Genomic DNA, 18,146 nt, shown 5'->3' with positions numbered 1-18,146 from the left:
TGAGGATTATTTGGAAAATCTGACAATAGATTTTACCAACCTACCTGCATGTTCATCTTTTTGGTTGTCATTCTAGTTGATGCATGCAACTGTTTAAAAATTGATTTTGCAACCAGAATAACAATAACCGATGTTATGCAGAACAGCCCAAATTAAGTGACGATTTTACTAGTTAATTTATGGATATTGTTTTTAATAAATGGAGAATATATTTACAATAAACTGTAATAAGAAAAAGGCACTTCATTGTCGCTTTAACATTTTGGGCATCCTTGAAACCGTCAAGTTCCATGTTTGCATCGTGAAATTGAAGTTGTTCAACTCAACTCCATGTTGAACCAAAGTATTCAACTGAAACTGCATTTTTTTTCTTAATCCTTTTATGTTTATCTTCTGATGGTGTCAACAGGTTCAATTTGGAATACGCTACTTAATGCAACATTTTAGACGCACAGTATGCGCCCATGCAACGACGGGGAGTGGCGAAATATAAATAATATTTGTCACATTTAAAGTTTTCAAACTACTAGGCTACATATATTGAATGGTATAGGCTACTTCCGTTTTGTTGATTAACGATTCAAATGGATCATTCGTCCTCAATCATCACGCAAGTATCAAGAGATGAGGAAGATAGTTCAACTCGGCGAGAGGAAGGTGAGTTTGGAAAAGTTTTAAAGTGGTCTGCTGCGCATGACAACGTTTATGGACACAGCAGGGCAGCGGCTATTCTCATGTCCGTGTCAAAATTAAAGACCAAATGTTAAGTTATGAAGTATACGCTAGGAGTCTTTTCTACATTAAATATTCACACATATTCGCTCGGCTACCTATGCTATTAGCAAGAGTAGCTAAAGTTGTAGCTAGCGAAGTCGTGAATTAGGCCTAGGTAAGCCTGGTGGCTACTGCGAGACCAACCTGACAATGAAAATACCAATGAAAAGTCTTTCTAACCGTTATTGTATAGAATATTGTCAAATTTGCAGCTTTTATATTGCCTTTCAGTTGATTTACTGTAAGTAATAAATCTTAATAGCGTTAACGGGTAGCCTACACAAGGGGGCGGGGTCCAATTTAGAGCCTCGCTTGACAGTTCTCTGCTGTGTTTGTAAGACTACTGAAGGTCCGAATAGCAACTCTGTCAATTCACCTCTATTCAAGAGGGCTCAGAGAAATAATAGGACCATAACACAACATACGTTCATGGCCTACACTTCAAAAACGTGATAGTATTTTGAACAGTATCACATAGCCTATTCAATAGTTTTCCCACACCTAAGACCTGACAGATCCATAAGTGATGTGCATCTCTGACACTAAACAGTAAATCCGTATACAAAGTTCTAAGGACAGTAAGAGTTCAGTGCTATGCATCATTGACTGCATAATAATTTGAAATGTGTAAACATTTGCATCAAAGACCCCCAATTGTCAAGATGCACATCTCAAGTACACCACTCAAAATACAAAATCGAAGATGAACTGTATCCACACACAAGCATACACACCCACATTTCTGCAATTTCCCTTTGGGGACTGTACATACACACATGCACACATACATTTTGCTCTACCCCTGCCTGCACTGCAGATTCTGACCTGAAAGTGGCAGTGTGGTCCAAGCTTGTGTTAGCCCACTCTTCCCAACTCTTGGATCACTTCCTCTTGGCCAAGGGTCACAGGCGCCAAACCTGTTCCAGGAAAGAAGAGGCCAGGAAGAGGGGCTTGGCTGTGTCCTGCACTGCTCTACACAGCCTGAGCTTTAAGAGGCCCTGAAACTGTGTCGTTTATCAAATGTAGTCCGTACATTTCTATAATGTACTACTATCTACTAATGTACATGTCTACAAGGAACTATGTGTGATGTTGATGGAGATTAATTATTGCTCCTTCATGTGAATTTAAAACTTGCCACCTGCCTATGCATGTCTGCACATTTTACTAGTACGTATGTGTATTTGAAGACAAATTGCAATTAAGTAAAATCCCCAGGGCAAACTGTGGCCCAAGCCTATCTCCTTCACCCCCGCCCTTAAACCTGCTAGCCCACTTGCTGCTGCTAGTGTGAAACAAGTTGTCAGATTGTTGCGGCGGATCGTGTGTCGAAGTGGAAAGTCAGTCGTGGAGAGGCGGTCTGGATGGGAATAGAAGCACAGATGCTCGTCAAACAAACCCAGATACGACACTTTTACCCCGAGGGCGAAAACATGCTGATCTGGCACAAGGCTGGCCGTGCCCCTTGGAAAAGCTGTAAGCTCATTATCAGTGTCTTGGCCTCCGGGAGACGGGGTGTGAGGCATGGACCCAAGGGTCACACTGCATGTGTCAGGAGCGCGTTACTGTCGCTCCCCAGAGGCCAGCTCCCCAGAGGCCAGCTCCCCAGAGGCCAGCTCCCCAGAGGCCAGCTCCCCAGAGGCCAGCTCCCCAGAGGCCAGCTCCCCAGAGGCCAGCTCCCCAGAGGCCAGCTCGCCAGAGGCCAGCTCGCCAGAGGCCAGCTCGCCAGAGGCCAGCTCCCCAGAGGCCAGCTCCCCAGAGGCCAGCTCCCCAGAGGCCAGCTCCCCCAGAGGCCAGCTCGCCAGAGGCCAGCTCGCCAGAGGCCAGCTCGCCAGAGGCCAGCTCGCCAGAGGCCAGCTCTCCAGAGGCCAGCTCCCCAGAGGCCAGCTCCCCAGAGGCCAGCTCCCCAGAGGCCAGCTCCCCAGAGGCCAGCTCCCCAGAGGCCAGCTCCCCAGAGGCCAGCTCCCCAGAGGCCAGCTCCCCAGAGGCCAGCTCCCCAGAGGCCAGCTCCCCAGAGGCCAGCTCCCCAGAGGCCAGCTCCCCAGAGGCCAGCTCCCCAGAGGCCAGCTCCCCAGAGGCCAGCTCCCCAGAGGCCAGCTGCAGGCTCTCCGAACACTAATCAACCAACATGACATTCTCTGTTTACACTGCAATACCCCGTCCAGCCGCACAAAATATTTAATTGAAAATACGATGGTGGAATATTGTTGAAGTATTGAAGTCACACTGTGTTGACATACTGTTAAAGTGTTTGCAAAGTCTGCATTTCAGATCTCTTGTGGCAGGTTCAGTACAGATGTAATGGATACTGGTTCAACACATACTTCACATTACGACACAGGACACAAGATGCTAAAAAAACGTACATTTTCGACACATAAGATTTCATACAAGGCAAACAAATTATATTACAGCTCAAAGCAGTCTGATGTGTTATCTGAATATGGTAAATTAAGGAAGAACTTATCGTCTGTTAGCAGTTTAGGTCACATCCACTCACAGTCCCAACCAGCCACTAACAGTACGGGACACACCCACCCACCCTTCAATCAGGAAGTAGATGTAAATACTGTATGTAAATATGACGTCACCGTGCTAAGATGACGCCTATAAGGTTTGATTTATATCAGGCCATAACGTTCAAGTGAAACAGATAAACACAGTGTAAATATTTCGGTTTTGGTTTTGTTTGTGACTCCGTTTATGGCCTGGTGTGAGTGCGCGAGGCTATATTTACCCAGAATCCCATCATTAACCGCTGTCAGCAACTGCTCTCGCGTGCTATTTAAAGCCCTTGATGTGTAATATCAGAAGAGCTAACGTAAAGCTCAGCGGGATGTTTCTTCACTACTCGTCTCACCTGCCCTGTTCCTTCACACGTGTTTGCACACAAACCTTTCAACTTGTACCAAGATGAGTGTGCCTGAACAGTGCGCCATGGGAGGGCTATAGCTATATCACCATGTGACTCAGTTCACTCTCAACCCAACTGAACTGCATGCAGGGATCAAACTCACTACATGAACCAAGTTGTTATCGTGAAGTGGTGCATTTGCTCCACAGCCAGTATCTATTTAATTTTTCAGAAAACAAATACCATTCATAGTCAGTAGAAGATGATTTTCTTAAAAGCAGTAAACATGTTTTGAATTCATCACTTTCCTATCTTCAAGGTATTTTTGCAGACTTGTCTCCATAAGCACCATAGCAACAAGTCTTGTCACTTTAGAGTGGCACACTAATGTCTTATGATGACAGCCCCATATCCATCAAAGTTAGGCTCATTTGTCATTGATTTGATCCTGTAAAGACTATCTCTCATCACTCTCTGTCAGAGGGAAGCTGTTTCCAGTGTGTCTGCCAAGGAGCAGTGGGAACATGGATTGTTAATCTTGTAGTTCTCCAAGACTGCATGACTAAATGCTGAGAATCTGTCAGGAAAAGTTATTTGGCTTTTAGTTTATTCATTGTCATCATTGTTTGTGTTCTTGACTATGAAACTAATAAACTAATCTGAAGATTTTTATTTTATAGTTGTGCATCTGTGGCACCAGAGGAATGTGTAGGGTTAAACAGTTGTCATGACAGTTGGCAAACAGTTTTCATAGCCTTTTCATGTTTTCTTATTAAAGGTGCTGTAAAGCAAATTCTATGATTTGCTTCTCAGTACATTATATATGTGTGAAATGAGTCTCTGAAAGAATGTGCAAAGCGCGAAAACTTTGTCTCACAGAAATGTGAGACAAAGCGACTTACTTACTGTAAGTCGCTCTGGATAAGAGCGTCTGCTAAAAAATAAATGACTAAATGTAAATGTGGAGTTAGACGGTTGAACAGTTTCTCACCCGTTTTCAGCTCAGGTTTTGTATAGGCGGGGCAAAACCCAACCTATCTACGTCAGATCACAGACAGTTTATATAACTTGCATTCTGTTCCTCAGCTGGTACGATGCAAAGACAATAATTAACACATAAAACACTCAGACTGCAGGTAGGTCTGTTCTGATATCTGCAATTGATTTAGCTAGTTGTTGATGTTGTTGCTAAATTCAATACATTTGAGGGGGCGGAGCTTCAGCTTCTTCAGGCGACACAACCCCCCTAGTATTAAGCAGAGAAGACTGCTTATTTTCTCACGCTTTCAAAGCCTAATTTAACATACGGTGTTGTCGGTGGTTTTTTTCATTCTAATTTGGAAGGGTAGCAACACATTCTTCTGTGGTGTGATTAACTTAAAACTCATTTTCAGTTCTGCTTTACAGACACCTTAACTATGTAATCAAAAACATACTTTAGTTTTGGAGCATTTAGCCCTGTGACTAGACAAGAGACGCCCTCTGAACATGGGACACATCCGGGGCTTTGGGTTCACCCTGCTCCCTTCTATGAAGACACGACTATTTCAGGCACTGAAATATGCAGCAGACTGTCTTATGTAACCTGTTAACCCCTTCAAGCACCTGTAAATAACCTCTGTGAGGTAACTTGAGGACTAAAGAATAGTGGTGTGCAGGTATGAATAGAATATAAACATCTCTCTCTCCTGCTCTCTACCAGGTGCTCATGCAGTGTCCTCATCTAAGAAGCCTCGTAAACGGGGGATTTTCCACAGTCTCTTCTGCTGTCTTTGTCACAAAGACACAGAGCAGCTACCCGTCAACAACAATGCCCCGCTGCTGGTGGAGGAAAACGGGACCCTGTCAAAAGTAAGCTGTGTCCTGCCCCTCCTCTCCCCCTGCCCCTCTTAGAGATATCACTCATCTGTCGTCCCTCTGGTCACTTCACAGCAGAGGCTCAACACGACAGAGGGTCACATGAGCCGCAACACATGTTTCTTTGCGCAATTCCTTTCATGTTTACGAGGGTATCTGTCGCAGGCTGTAAACCTATGCAGTACAGAATACCCATTATATGCATGAACACTAAAAAATATTAAAAAATCAGGACTTACTGACACGAAGAAGTCGTAAACGGGAGAAAGACATTGTCTCTACAGGCAGAGACGGAGACGGATTTGCTAATTTGCCAACATGTAGAAATTGTATCAGTACACTTGATATTATCTGGACATATGACAGTTGGTCGTGACAGAATTGAATACATTATAAGAAAACAACATGGCCGTTAGCAACGGCAACCAGGGATCAGGTGGTCAGGATCGTCTCAGGTGTCAGGTTCAGATTTATGCCTTACTTCAGCTTTTTATAGTGATTTGATATTCCAAGAGTTATTTGTCACGTCTCTCGAAGCCCCAAAAATAAATTGCCAGGTCTTCTGGAGAGGGGGCAGAGCGAGCGCTTGTGTCAGTGTTGGTTGTGACCTCCTGTCATGTCAACGTGCACGCTTCTGCTGCGCTCGCAGGCGGGCTGTGGTCTCTCTGACTCCCCCCGCCAACCGGCCGAGCACCCTCTCTCCCCCGACCTCACCGACGTCTGCAGGTTCTCTGGGGAAAACAGGTCCCTCACAGAATGCCTGGAGCAGTTCAAAACCTCAGAACACTATAAGGCCATAGGAGGAAGACAGCTGTTCGTGTACCTGGAGCCGTCAGACCCTAGTAAACTGTCCGGACGAGAGGAGGTGTGTGAAGGGATGCCGGCTGAACGCTGCACTGTCTCAGCGCTGAGAGAAGTCATGGATTCAACCAAGCCTTTCGATCAAATTGACGAACCCTGCAAAATGTTAGACACAACAAAAGCCGTGGTGAACTACTCTGAACACCAAATGGTCTACGAGGAAATCGATCCCGCTGTTGAGCAATGCAACGTGAACGGAGAACTTGAAGAAGAGATCGAACACTCTGTACCCTTTAACGGAGACTCTGAAGGTCTGGAGGATTGTTTATTGCCTCACCAGCACCCTGAGGCCTGTGAGACAGAGATGGTAAACAAATCATGTCACGAATGCATTCAGCACTTAGAGGGTTTCGATCTCGGTGAGTCCTCTGAGCACAGTGCTAATCAGAGTCGAGCTTCTGAATGCTGCCGACTCTGTGAACACTGCACAGAACACCTCCAGTCATCCCAACTATGCAAGTCCTATGATCAACAGAATGAGTCTGTTGAGCCAGACAAACGGAGCCAGACAACTACTGAGTATTTTGAACAAGATTTCGAACCCGACTTGTCTCAATGCAAGTGCTCTGATCAGAGCAAGTCCTTCGATTCTAACAGACTGAGTCAGACAGAAACAGAGTTTTTGGAGCAAGATTTTGAACCTGACTTGGCTGAATCAGTTAATTTATTTGAATGTTATGCTAGAAATAGTGAGTATTCTGAAACGACTTATCAAATTGATGAGACATCTGAGTGTACATTAGTGCTCGATGAATATTTGAGTAATTTTGATTCCATCGATGAGCAAATTGATATCTGTGAGCTTAGTGAGGCTTCAGCTGAACAATCTTTTACAGTATCAGATGATCTTAATACCCCCATGTCCTCTCAAGGCACTGAGGAAAACGTTAATCCCTGTGAAAGTGACTGTCAGTCAGAAGCAAGCGAGTACACCAACAATATCGACCCTGCAGAGGACATCAGTTATGATGTCATAGACCACGCCACACCCTCACTTCACTGTGAGCTGTCCTGTCAGACCAGTCAAGATGAACAACAGGAAACTAGCGAAGACTGTGGATGCTTTGAGCAACGTGAGCCTTATGAAAATCTTGAGGGTGAAAACGAACACACGTTCTATGACCACAACGCTGCATGTTGCATCGAGGAAGATGAGTCCTCCTCGCAGTGTTCTTCCACTGAAACCAAATCTTTTGCAACTTGTAACGACGGCAGCATCCCCTCCGCAGCCTGCTCTGACTCGGGGGAGTCCGACAAAGGAGCCCAGGATGAGGACAGCTACGAGCAGAACGAATGGGAGTCTTTTGAAGAAGATGACCTGCAGGAATCGGACGAGAGCACTGATGATAAAGATGAAGACTGCTCCAGTGCTGTCGTTACTGAGGATTTCTTTGACCTGTTTGACAGAGTGGACTTTCACGGACACTCTTTTGTTCAAAGAAGACCTTACATATCCTGCTTCGAGGGTGGGGATGTTCATGATTTTTACGTTGCACAGCTCAAGCTGGAGAAAACGACAACCTGTGCCAACGACTCTAAAGAGTCAGAGGAGGACGACACTCACGCTACCCCTGTTCAGGATCTGAAACCCTCTGATGAAGAACAACATGGTGAAGATGAGGCACTAAACATCCTCCATCCCTACGTTGGGAGACCAGATACTGGATCCTTTGCAGACGAGGGGTCTGTTAAATGTGACACCCAGGAGAACACAGATAAAGCTATTGGAGCCTTTGTCACCAGGAATGAGCTTCAGGAGAGCGAGGGTTTGGAAAAATACTTGTCTGAAGCCTCCGAAAAAGATCATGTGTCTTGTCCCGCTATGGGTGAATGTCTGGTGGATGTGGAGGCTTGTGAGGACGAGGGTGCAGACGCTCTGTGTGTTGATGATGAGCTGAGCTGCGCTGATGACTCCTACCAACCCTCAGAGGAGCAAGGCTCTGGAAGTGATGCTGACAATGGCCAGACAGACGACCCAGTTCTTACAAAAGACATGGATGCACAACCTGTCGAATGTTACATCCAGGAAATAATCCTGGATTTAATCCGGCAAATAACACAAGACGGCGTGCATGAAGAAGAGTCCTGTGATGACGAAGATGGTTTTAGTATTTGTACTGAAAGGGAACCCTACTGGTCATGCACAGAAAATGGAGAGATCTATGAACCAGGTATTGAAGAATACTACATGTATGAAATAAATACCTGTAAACCTTGTATTAAACATGAGGCTTGTGAGCCCTGTGGGAGAAAAAGGAACCCTCCCACCCAACACCAGGAGGCTGCAGGACGAGTGGAGGAGAGGGACTCTCGAAACACCATATTACACGAGGAGGAGAACGAACTAAGCCATTTCAAAATCATTGAAGTTGTTGACTTGAACGGAGAGTTTAATGACCACACCGAATCTTTCACACCTTCTATTAAGGAAGTGAAGATCAATAATGAAAACCAGCAAAAGACTCAGTACCCAGAGACAAATGACTGGTCGGAGACTGATGTTTCTGAGAAAACAGCCCTTGGTGAAGCTGAGCACAGGGCAGTCTCAGTGGGAAGCAGACCCTCTGAACAAAGTGAACAGGAAGGGGGAGAAGAGACACATGAATTCTTTAAGATGGTGGATGAAAACAAGGCCTGTGAGCAGAATGAGGACCCAGAGGAGGAGGAGTCTGAGGAGGAGTCTGCAGAGGGCTGTGACTGCGAGTACTGCACACCTCCACCACAGCAGGTAGGAGGAGGCCTTGCTGCACTCAACGCTGGACTAGTTGTGAACTTCACCAAATTTGGTGCGAGTTACACTTTCAAATTTCAGAAGTGTGGTATGTTTTGCATGATCTGAAAATGAACTGAAAAGAGTGTGGAGGCAGTTGATTTGTACACCAGTTGGCCTACTTTTGATAGGAGCGTCCAGTATTGGCTTTGGCTGTTTGTTGGCTATAGATCAAATCTGTGGCCTAAGACCTAAATTGAGTAGAAGATGTGGCTGAACATAAGGCTCTTAATGCTTGGCAGATAGGGGGGTATTTCGACCTGTCAACCTTTAAAAGATCTACTATCCACCTGACCTGATAATTTACTCATCGGGGACAAACACATTTGGATTGTGCCGGGTTATTGGCTGGTTATTTGGGTATCACATTTATACTTGGTGGTAGTTGGAACATTGGCTCCTTGTTGAAGGAGGAGAGCTGATTGTCAGCCCTCATAAGGGCCTGGCGCTCCACTGATATCTACTAGTTCTGTAAACAGTGTAGCAGCTGTTTGAGTAGCTTCCCTGTGCCCCCTGATGGATGCGATTCTTCAAAACACCATTATCTCCTCCTCACAAACGGCCTCACAAACGGCCTCAAACACATTGGCAATATGTGTCCTCTCACTACAAATTCAAATGGGAATTCAGCAGGTAATGAAACCACAAGCTTTTCATGGGGTTTCTGGCATGTTTTCATTACTTGGTGTTTCTTAAAATATCAACACTACAATGTAAGTCAAATGCATGTCATAATGTTCTGTTTGCATGTGTCTCCTTACTGACCCTGCTTCTCCACATTCTCTTCCAGCTCCCAGCTAAGCCATTGCTCCCTCAGGTCAAGTCTAAAGATGCGGGGAAGATTTGTGTGGTCATTGATTTGGATGAAACTCTGGTACACAGTTCATTCAAGGTACACTGGTCAGTGTGACCCACTTCACATTTAATACATGCTTACCAATATACTGTAAACACGTGTGAAGTAATTGTGTGACCAATACAACATATTCATAATTAAAATAAGTTTTAGTAATTCATTTTAATATATAAAAAAAATTCAATGCTCTATGCTTATAACATTTTAACCTAATCAAACCTTTTCAAGGTGGTCAAAAAAGGTATTTTACTTTTATGATGCGTTTTGTTACAAAAAACAAGTTTGGACTCAACCATGTTTGTGTCTCAAACTATTCTGAATACATATTAAACAGTTCAATATTTTAGGCTAGAAAAACTGTTGAGCCATGTGGATGTCCTTTGCGGTCTTGTGCATTTAGAATTCTAAATCATTCCCTCATGTTCACTTGCTGACGTGATCCTATCAGGTCGCAGTCTGTCCCTAAGGATGTCACTAGATACAGACACAGGTGGAAACAAGGTCACAAAAGTCACATGTGCATCGGTCGCTAGAAAAGTTGTTTTGGGTCAAAATAACAAATAACAAAATGTTGAAAATGTTATTCACAGCCTGCATTATGGCCTCCATACTTAGTAGAGTGCGAACATTTAACAAGATAGGATTAGAATGATTTATTTCACGAGGCACTTTAGTTTTTGGCTTCAGGCCGGTGTCTCTGTCCTCAGTCCCGTCCTGACCTGGCGGGGAAGCAGGAGGGGGAAGGCGAATAAGGACATTCATTTTAGACACTTTTAAAAAGTATTTTTTACTTCATTCTAGTCAAGGAACAAATGCCTTAAGAGGCAGAGGTATAGTGTATATGTGATGTATTTAATGTAAACACAATAAATCACATACAGTGATTTATTAATGAGTGTTTTAGTGATTAGTTTTTTTGTTGCCCGCTGGTCTGGGATGTTGGCAAATAGTTCGTAGCTGTTCCATTTTACTTTACTTTTTGCGAGGTTTCATGTGGGTTCCTTTGAGCCTCTCTGTTAACCTGTCTGTGAGCCTGTCTGTGAGCCTGTCTGTTAACCTGTCTGTGAGCCTGTCTGTGAGCCTGTCTGTGAGCCTGTCTGTGAGCCTGTCTGTTAACCTGTCTGTGAGCCTGTCTGTGAGCCTGTCTGTGAGCCTGTCTGTTAACCTGTCTGTGAGCCTGTCTGTGAGCCTGTCTGTGAGCCTGTCTGTGAGCCCGTCTGTGAGCCTGTCTGTGAGCCCGTCTGTGAGCCTGCTTCATTACTACATAGTCTGAATGTAGGTCATCATGGTGCCCTGCCTAATAGGGCAACAACTCGTGATGAAGCTAACATTTGAGAGACTTGTTTCAGCCAGAAGAGACACCTAAATAAATCACTGTTTTATGAGTACAGTAGGCTCCTATTTCAATATTGGACGACTTAAAAGGAGTCATATTATTTTCACCTGGCTGTTTTTTAAATAAGTTAGGGTGATTTTTTAAATCTCAACTTGACTCAACTATAAATATTTAATAATCTAATTGTTTGAGGGTTTAGGTTGGTTGAGGGGCAGTTCTATGGGCATATGTGAAGCCCTCTGTGACATGCTTGCGTGTAAAAAGGGCTATACAAATAAATTTGATTTGTATTACATGGAAACGTGTGAATTCATTTATTTAGTTAATTAAGAATGGGTTCCTTCTCTCTCTCCCAACAGCCAGTGAACAACGCTGATTTTATCATTCCAGTGGAAATCGATGGAACAGTTCACCAGGTGAGGACAAATGACTACTTCTCTCATTCTCACTCAGCACCTCAGTGACAGACAGCATAGTCGAAGCAAGCCGCAGATTCAGTGAAAACCACTCAATACAATCACATTATAAATGATCTCAGCAATGCATCTGCATCTCACTTCGGAAACGGATGCTCAATATTTGACCATATTAGCCTCCGATTTTTATTTTCTTTATGCTGACCCATCCGGCGTTAACCTGCTAGCTAGCTACCTGACAGAGCAGTGGCCTTCTCTGGTGACAAGTCCGAGCAGCAGGTGGCTATTTCAGAGGCCTGATGAAATGAGGAAACCCTGGCCGCCTTCTCAGAAATCACTGGCCATCAATCTTCAGTTGGTAGCACATATTATGTCCAGTCCAGTGGAGATAGGAATGGCAGAATGTTGCTATGTGAGTTTTTAAAGGGTAATTACAACCTGCCGGATCCCAACCTTTACCCCCGCACCGCCCCCTTACCTCCCCACCACCCCCATCTCCCCACCCCAACTTCCCCACCATCCCCACCTTCCCACCACCCCCACCCTCCACGAAGACAGAAGATGCTTGTTGTTGTTGTTTTTAGGGCTTGTGTCTGTTTCAAGTAATCCAGGATAGGCTTGTTAATGGGGGAAAGCCTATACGGGACGACTTGGCTCAGAAACAAGGCCACCGGCATCGTAGTGAACGCAAAACAAATGGCAGCTTAGGTCATCTGTGACCACACACAGAAATCTCACGTCAGACTTAGACCCCTAATACGAGCCTGGACCTACCAATGTTTACATATACTAGTTGGTGTTACATGTTGCCAATTCACAAATTTACCAGTAAACAAATCCAGTAAACAAATGGTGAATGGCAATCTTGTCCTGGTGTGTGAATTCCGAATGGAATGGATATATATATATATATGAACAGAAGAAGGCATTCCATTTGTTTATTTAACCGAGAACAGGGAAAATGTTGTGAATATAAAGATTTAGCTGAAGTAAAAACCACTAACTTTCTAGTGATGTTGGCTTGGACTGGACATGTTGTGGATCAGAATGCGTTTTCAACATTTGCTGCCTGTCCTTTTCCAGGTGTACGTGTTGAAGCGACCCCATGTGGACGAGTTTCTGAAGAGGATGGGCGAGCTGTTTGAGTGTGTGCTTTTCACTGCAAGCTTATCGAAGGTGAGAAGACCAGTGTGAGGATTTGCTGTTGATGTCACTGTTGACTGAGGACGGACAGCAGGCATGCTGGAACAGTTGCTTCACCACCGTCAAGAAAAATGTAACACCTTTTTTTCCAAATATTATGTTTAGAATTCCTGGAGGGGTAACCCAATTATTGCTCTTGGTAGTTTATACACTTGTGCCAGACCTAAATGTAATACGTTCACACAAACGCTCAGTGACACACGCAGCAACACAGCTTCACCGTACAGTTCCATCCAAATGTAACAGGAAAGTCCACAGACACACAGAAACTACAGCCGTACACAACAAATGTTTTACTATCCTATATGTGACCATGTATTGTATTTGGTGTTGTCAGTATGCAGATCCCGTGTCTGACCTTCTGGATAAATGGGGCGCGTTCCGCAGTCGCCTCTTCCGGGAGTCCTGCGTGTTCCACCGGGGAAACTACGTGAAGGACCTGAGCCGTCTGGGCCGAGACCTCAACAAGGTCATCATCCTGGACAACTCTCCTGCCTCCTACATCTTCCACCCCGACAACGCTGTGTGTTATCTCCTCTTTAATAATACAATTAGGATTTTTATTTTTTATTTTTGGTAACTTAATGAAATTAGTTGTTTCATCTGGGTATAAGATAGTCTGATTAAATGTGAGTTCATTGTACGGTTATGTTCATAAACAGACTGTCTACATTTTCTTGTTAAGAAGTTGGAAGACCTGAACAAAACATGTTTGTAACCGATTGAAACTGCTGTAAGAGTTTGACCTGATACCAGACATCCCAACAGTAAAAGATCACTTGTGATTGGTCCGCTCCTTCTCCGCATGCGTCCACAGGTGCCCGTCGCTTCCTGGTTTGACGACATGGCCGACACCGAGCTGCTCGATCTCATCCCGTTCTTCGAGAGGTTGAGCAAAGTGGACAATATCTACGATGTTCTCAAGCAGCAGAGGACTACGAGCTAACGAGAGAGCAGATCTCCAGCGACTCTCCCCGTGGGGCCACGGAGGCTGGTGGGCGCTGGCTCAGCGCTGCGTCCCACCGTGAGGACCAGCTAGCGTCTGGGTCAACGCCACCTAACATATTCCACTCCTAGAATATATGGCAGAGAGGACTTTCATTATGGCACAAAGATGGATTTGTAAGTAACTGGACTGATATGTAAGTAACCATTGTTCACACTTGGTTTGTCTTGCCCCCCCCCCCCCCCTTCACACAGCCCTTCTCAAGACTTTTTCTTTCTTTTTCTTTTTTTAAGAAAACTACCTTCTTTTAATCTGGTGGATTGGATTTTCAATTCCTGCAAAGATGTTATGGAAAAATGTTTTTTATAAGTAAAACTTTTTTCTTCACTGGCCTATTTGGTGTAGTAAGTCTAAAATAAACTGGCACAGACCTGGGCAGGTTAAATATATATTGTATTTGTGAGAGAGCGCACCAAACCCTAACCCTATCTTCATAAGTAATAAAGAGTTTAATATGTGCAAAATACTCAAGCCATTAATTTTGTGTCAAGTCTTATAGTGTAGAAGAGCCTTTAGGGTTGATTCTCTCTCCCCATCAGTCATTACCTTCATCAGAACTCTGACCACTGATAGTTTACACCTCATTTGACTAAAAGACAGGTATGTGCTCAAGTGATGACTGATCATTCAACACATAAACCTGTCTGGCTACTAGAAAAGAGGATGATCCTTGCTCAGTAGGCACGCAGTATCACTACCATGGCAGACTTTCACACTTCATTAGGATTTAGAAGGTATGGCTGAATATGCCATTGATTCTGGTATGAATAACCAAACGTGTGCTGAACATGAGTCTGTTCTAACAAGTGAATGTTAGAATGCCTGGGTTACAACTGAATAACTGGCCCAGAGCCGCAAGGATTACTGTTGAACCCTGGTGAAGTCTGGGCCGGTGTGCCTACTAAATGACAATCAATTTATTATTGATTTATTCAAAACCTTTTTCAGTTATTAGATTTTCAATCTATTTCCAATCAACATTGTTTTTACCTCTTCACTATTTGTGCATTTCTGTGCACCATTAAGATGCACTGATATCAACATACATGGGGACAGGTGAACTTTTCCCTGAGGATATCCAAAGCATCACAGTGATTACATTACTATCATCCCTGTAACGTACCCCACTTACAGAAAGCCTTGACAGATCAATTGCTCACCTAGTGTATTACAATCTTACATGTTCTGTCATTAAAAGGCTCTGAAGATTGGAGGTCTTTATTTGAAAAGGCAGGACTGTTACTAGATTTTCAGTTTCCTCTGGACAATGGACCTTTAAACTCTAATCTGATTGAATAACCTACAAGTGCCAATATGGATGTGGTGAGATTATTTTTGTACAAATGATCACGATTGTAAAAGGTTGTTTTGATTTATTTTTAACATTGCTATATTTCACATGTCAAAATATGTCATTTTCATATCTTTAGGCAAACTTTATTGAAATAAATATCATATGCTAACTTGTTTTAATGCTAGTACAGAGCCGGGAAGTATGGTTGTTAATCTACCAAGATGTTCTAGAAAAGTACAATATGACATGATTTACACAAGCACAATTTATTTCCTCTCCTTAGCTGTTAAAATGTGATATTACTTTGCAACTTGTGTGTTGGTGAATGAACCTGAGTTATCATATTGATGGGTAAGGCCTACCACAGACCCTGTAGCTAGCCCAGGCCTACCACAGACCCTGTAGCTAGCCCAGGCCTACCACAGACCCTGTAGCTAGCCCAGGCCTACCACAGACCCTGTAGCTAGCCCAGGTAGTATTTGGCACAGTCTGGTGTGTGTGTGTGCGCGCGTGTGTGTGTATGTTGTATGTGACTGCGCCAGTGTGTATTTGCATTAACAGAAATACAAAATGTTGAGTTAATTTGATCATATTCATCTTTTAATTTTAAGAATGAACATGTTGTAAACCCTTTTTACAATAATGTTTTTTTTTTTTTTTTTTTTTTACTGTATTCAATTATGAGTATTAACATTGTCACCCGAGTTAAGAAGCAAAACAAATTTGAGTGAATAATTGCTGCTCATCAATTCTATAATGGAAAAAAACCTAGAAACTGTATTTGAACTTTGCAACAATAAAGCATGTTTTATTGAACAAGCTCATAATTCACTACAATGAATGATGCATACACTGATATTCAGTATAAGGTGGGGTGTTGGAATCACACAAAATGAAAAACAATGGAATATGGAACTGACTTCAATTCACATGAATACATAATGTATTCCTCATTAAATCTAGTATTACTTTAACTCCTAAACTACTATGCTTTAATTGAGCAAGACCATAAATATAAAGAACAATTCAGTCTTCTGCTTTCCTACTGTAAATGTACCCAATTTTGGCCCAGTATATTTATATTACAAGCCTCATTTTGCTAGACAGAACCCATTCTTCACAGTACCTTCAATGTCTGCCTTCAAAAATCTCAAAGTGTAAAAAACAATGTCTATACAATGGACAACAGATGGAAATTACACATGAAACTATGACATTGATATATTAAACTGACAACTGAACAATTAATAAATATGATTGTTGTCTAATAAATAAACTAACTTTGCAGTAAAATCTACTACTGTCAGAACTAAAAGAAACTATGTATGCAACCTTAAGTGGGCCTCACCTGTGTGCACATTCATAAGAGCTTATCAATTCTATATGAGACATTAGGATGTTTCAGCCCCCCTAATAATAAAATAAACCCTCCAATTATACTTTTTGTCCAATACCTTATGTATTGGACAAATATTTGCTTTTATATTCCATCAAATTGTGATTTTCTCCAGACCGCTAAACGGTTGATTAGCAGATATAACTAGGACCGCTAAATAAGCTATGTGAGTATGATGATCTGCGCTGGACAACAAAGATACAAAACATTTAAAGTTACTGTTAAAGATCTAAACACTCTTTCACCCTTAATTCGAAGTCATTAAGAAAATATCAAATTTAATTTTTTACCTTCGGAGTTTGAATTCCCATTTCAAATATTAACACAATAAACAGTTAGCGATCCATCTCTTTCGGATGTTCAAAACATATCAAGATGATTCCGTCACTCATGGGTCACCTTAGAAAGTTGAAAAGAGAACAAAGTTTAGGAAATTGACTTCAATATAGACACCAAACTATTCTTTCTTGAAATGCAACCTCAGTGATATGAGGTCCAACAGAGATCGGAAGTAACAAAGTACAAAGACTTCGTTACTATACTTGAGTAGATTTTTCTGACAACTTTTTACTTTCACTCCTTATATTTTGTTACACAAATATCTGTACTTTTGTACTTCTTACATTTTAAAGCTAAGCTCATTACCTTAGTTGTAATCTATATTTGGTGGCATGATATATATATTATATTATTATTTATATGTTTTGATAAAAAGCTAAAAAAAAATGCATCTTAAAAATAACGCTTTGGAAAAAAGTAAAAAAAAAAAAAAGTAAAAAAAAGTTTTTGAAAGGTTGAAAAAATATTTGCTCAAAAAGTTTCAAAAGGTGGAAAAAATATTTGCAAAAAAAGGTTTTGGATTAAAAAGTTGCAAAAGGTTTAACAAATATTCGGTCAAAAAAGTTTCAAAAGGTTGAAAAAATATTGTCGAAAAAAAGGTATGTTATAGATGAACAGTGGGAGTTAGCGATGTCGATATGACTGAGAATAGAGACGTTGCTGATCACCCATGGCCATATATGTATGAGGGAGATGTTTGAAATTGTCGTGGTCAAAAATTATTCCTGGCGAATGTGCAACATGTCTACAGTGTCTTTTTGTATTAATGTCCAACAGGTCCAACAAGTACTGGCTACTTTTTACTTAAGTAATTGTCAGAGCCCACACTTCTTTACTTTAACCTGAGTGAAAAAGTGTAGTCGGAACTTCAATGTTTACCAGTCTTTTAAAACATGAATCTGTACTTCTACTTGAGTGAAGGATGTGTGTACTTTTGCCATCCCTGGTGTCCAATGTCTAGACCCAGGGGCCAGATACACATGATGTAGCTGAGATCATTTCATGTTAATACAAGGTGTGAGTGAGGTCTGGCACTAGATGTGTTTGACCTCAATTCAAAATCTAGTAAACCACCACCACAAGAAATCAATACTGTCTTTCATTTACGAGACACATAATAAAACTAAAAGTAGTTTACAATCTTCTGTCTCAAAATAGCCCTCAAAGTAGCCTTAGACATGCTT

At 42.4% G+C, this 18,146-nt stretch overlaps 2 protein-coding genes across 15 annotated transcripts in view; one reads left to right on the top strand and one right to left on the bottom strand.

Moving 5' to 3' along the window:
• The first annotated feature begins 307 nt into the window (after positions 1-307).
• ctdsp1 (CTD (carboxy-terminal domain, RNA polymerase II, polypeptide A) small phosphatase 1) lies at positions 308-16,046 on the top strand. 3 transcript variants are annotated; one of them, XM_067257881.1, is made up of 7 exons: positions 308-657; positions 5,331-5,479; positions 9,907-10,008; positions 11,668-11,724; positions 12,808-12,900; positions 13,265-13,450; positions 13,745-16,046. In XM_067257881.1, the coding sequence occupies exons 1-7, from the start codon at positions 585-587 to the stop codon at positions 13,871-13,873; spliced, it is 789 nt and encodes a 262-aa protein (XP_067113982.1). In that variant the 5' UTR covers positions 308-584; the 3' UTR covers positions 13,874-16,046. The 3 variants fall into 3 exon arrangements, with proteins under 3 accessions (XP_067113982.1, XP_067113974.1, XP_067113992.1); XM_067257873.1 differs by lacking the exons at positions 308-657; positions 5,331-5,479 and adding an exon at positions 6,053-9,074; XM_067257891.1 differs by lacking the exons at positions 308-657; positions 5,331-5,479 and adding an exon at positions 9,100-9,749.
• Positions 15,873-18,146, bottom strand: part of obsl1b (obscurin like cytoskeletal adaptor 1b) — a 31,227-nt gene continuing 28,953 nt past the window's right edge. For all 12 annotated transcript variants that reach the window (XM_067257849.1, XM_067257856.1, XM_067257858.1 and 9 more), the window contains one exon: positions 15,873-17,022. In XM_067257849.1, coding sequence (XP_067113950.1) covers positions 17,012-17,022 — 11 coding nt within the window. In that variant the 3' untranslated portion in view covers positions 15,873-17,011. The remainder of the gene's footprint in view (positions 17,023-18,146) is intronic.

The sequence above is a fragment of the Osmerus mordax genome, chromosome 2 (assembly GCF_038355195.1).
Source record: "Osmerus mordax isolate fOsmMor3 chromosome 2, fOsmMor3.pri, whole genome shotgun sequence".
Taxonomy (NCBI): Eukaryota; Metazoa; Chordata; class Actinopteri; order Osmeriformes; family Osmeridae; genus Osmerus; species Osmerus mordax.
This window is presented reverse-complemented; position numbering and strand designations above follow the sequence as displayed.

Excerpts from the sequence above, each read along its gene's own strand:
- ctdsp1 (XM_067257873.1), top strand. The coding sequence starts at position 6,102 with ATGTCAACGTGCACGCTTCTGCTGCGCTCGCAGGCGGGCTGTGGTCTC. Across the intron at positions 9,075-9,906 it reads GCACACCTCCACCACAGCAG|CTCCCAGCTAAGCCATTGCT; the intron begins GTAGGAGGAGGC and ends ATTCTCTTCCAG. Across the intron at positions 10,009-11,667 it reads TGGTACACAGTTCATTCAAG|CCAGTGAACAACGCTGATTT; the intron begins GTACACTGGTCA and ends CTCTCCCAACAG.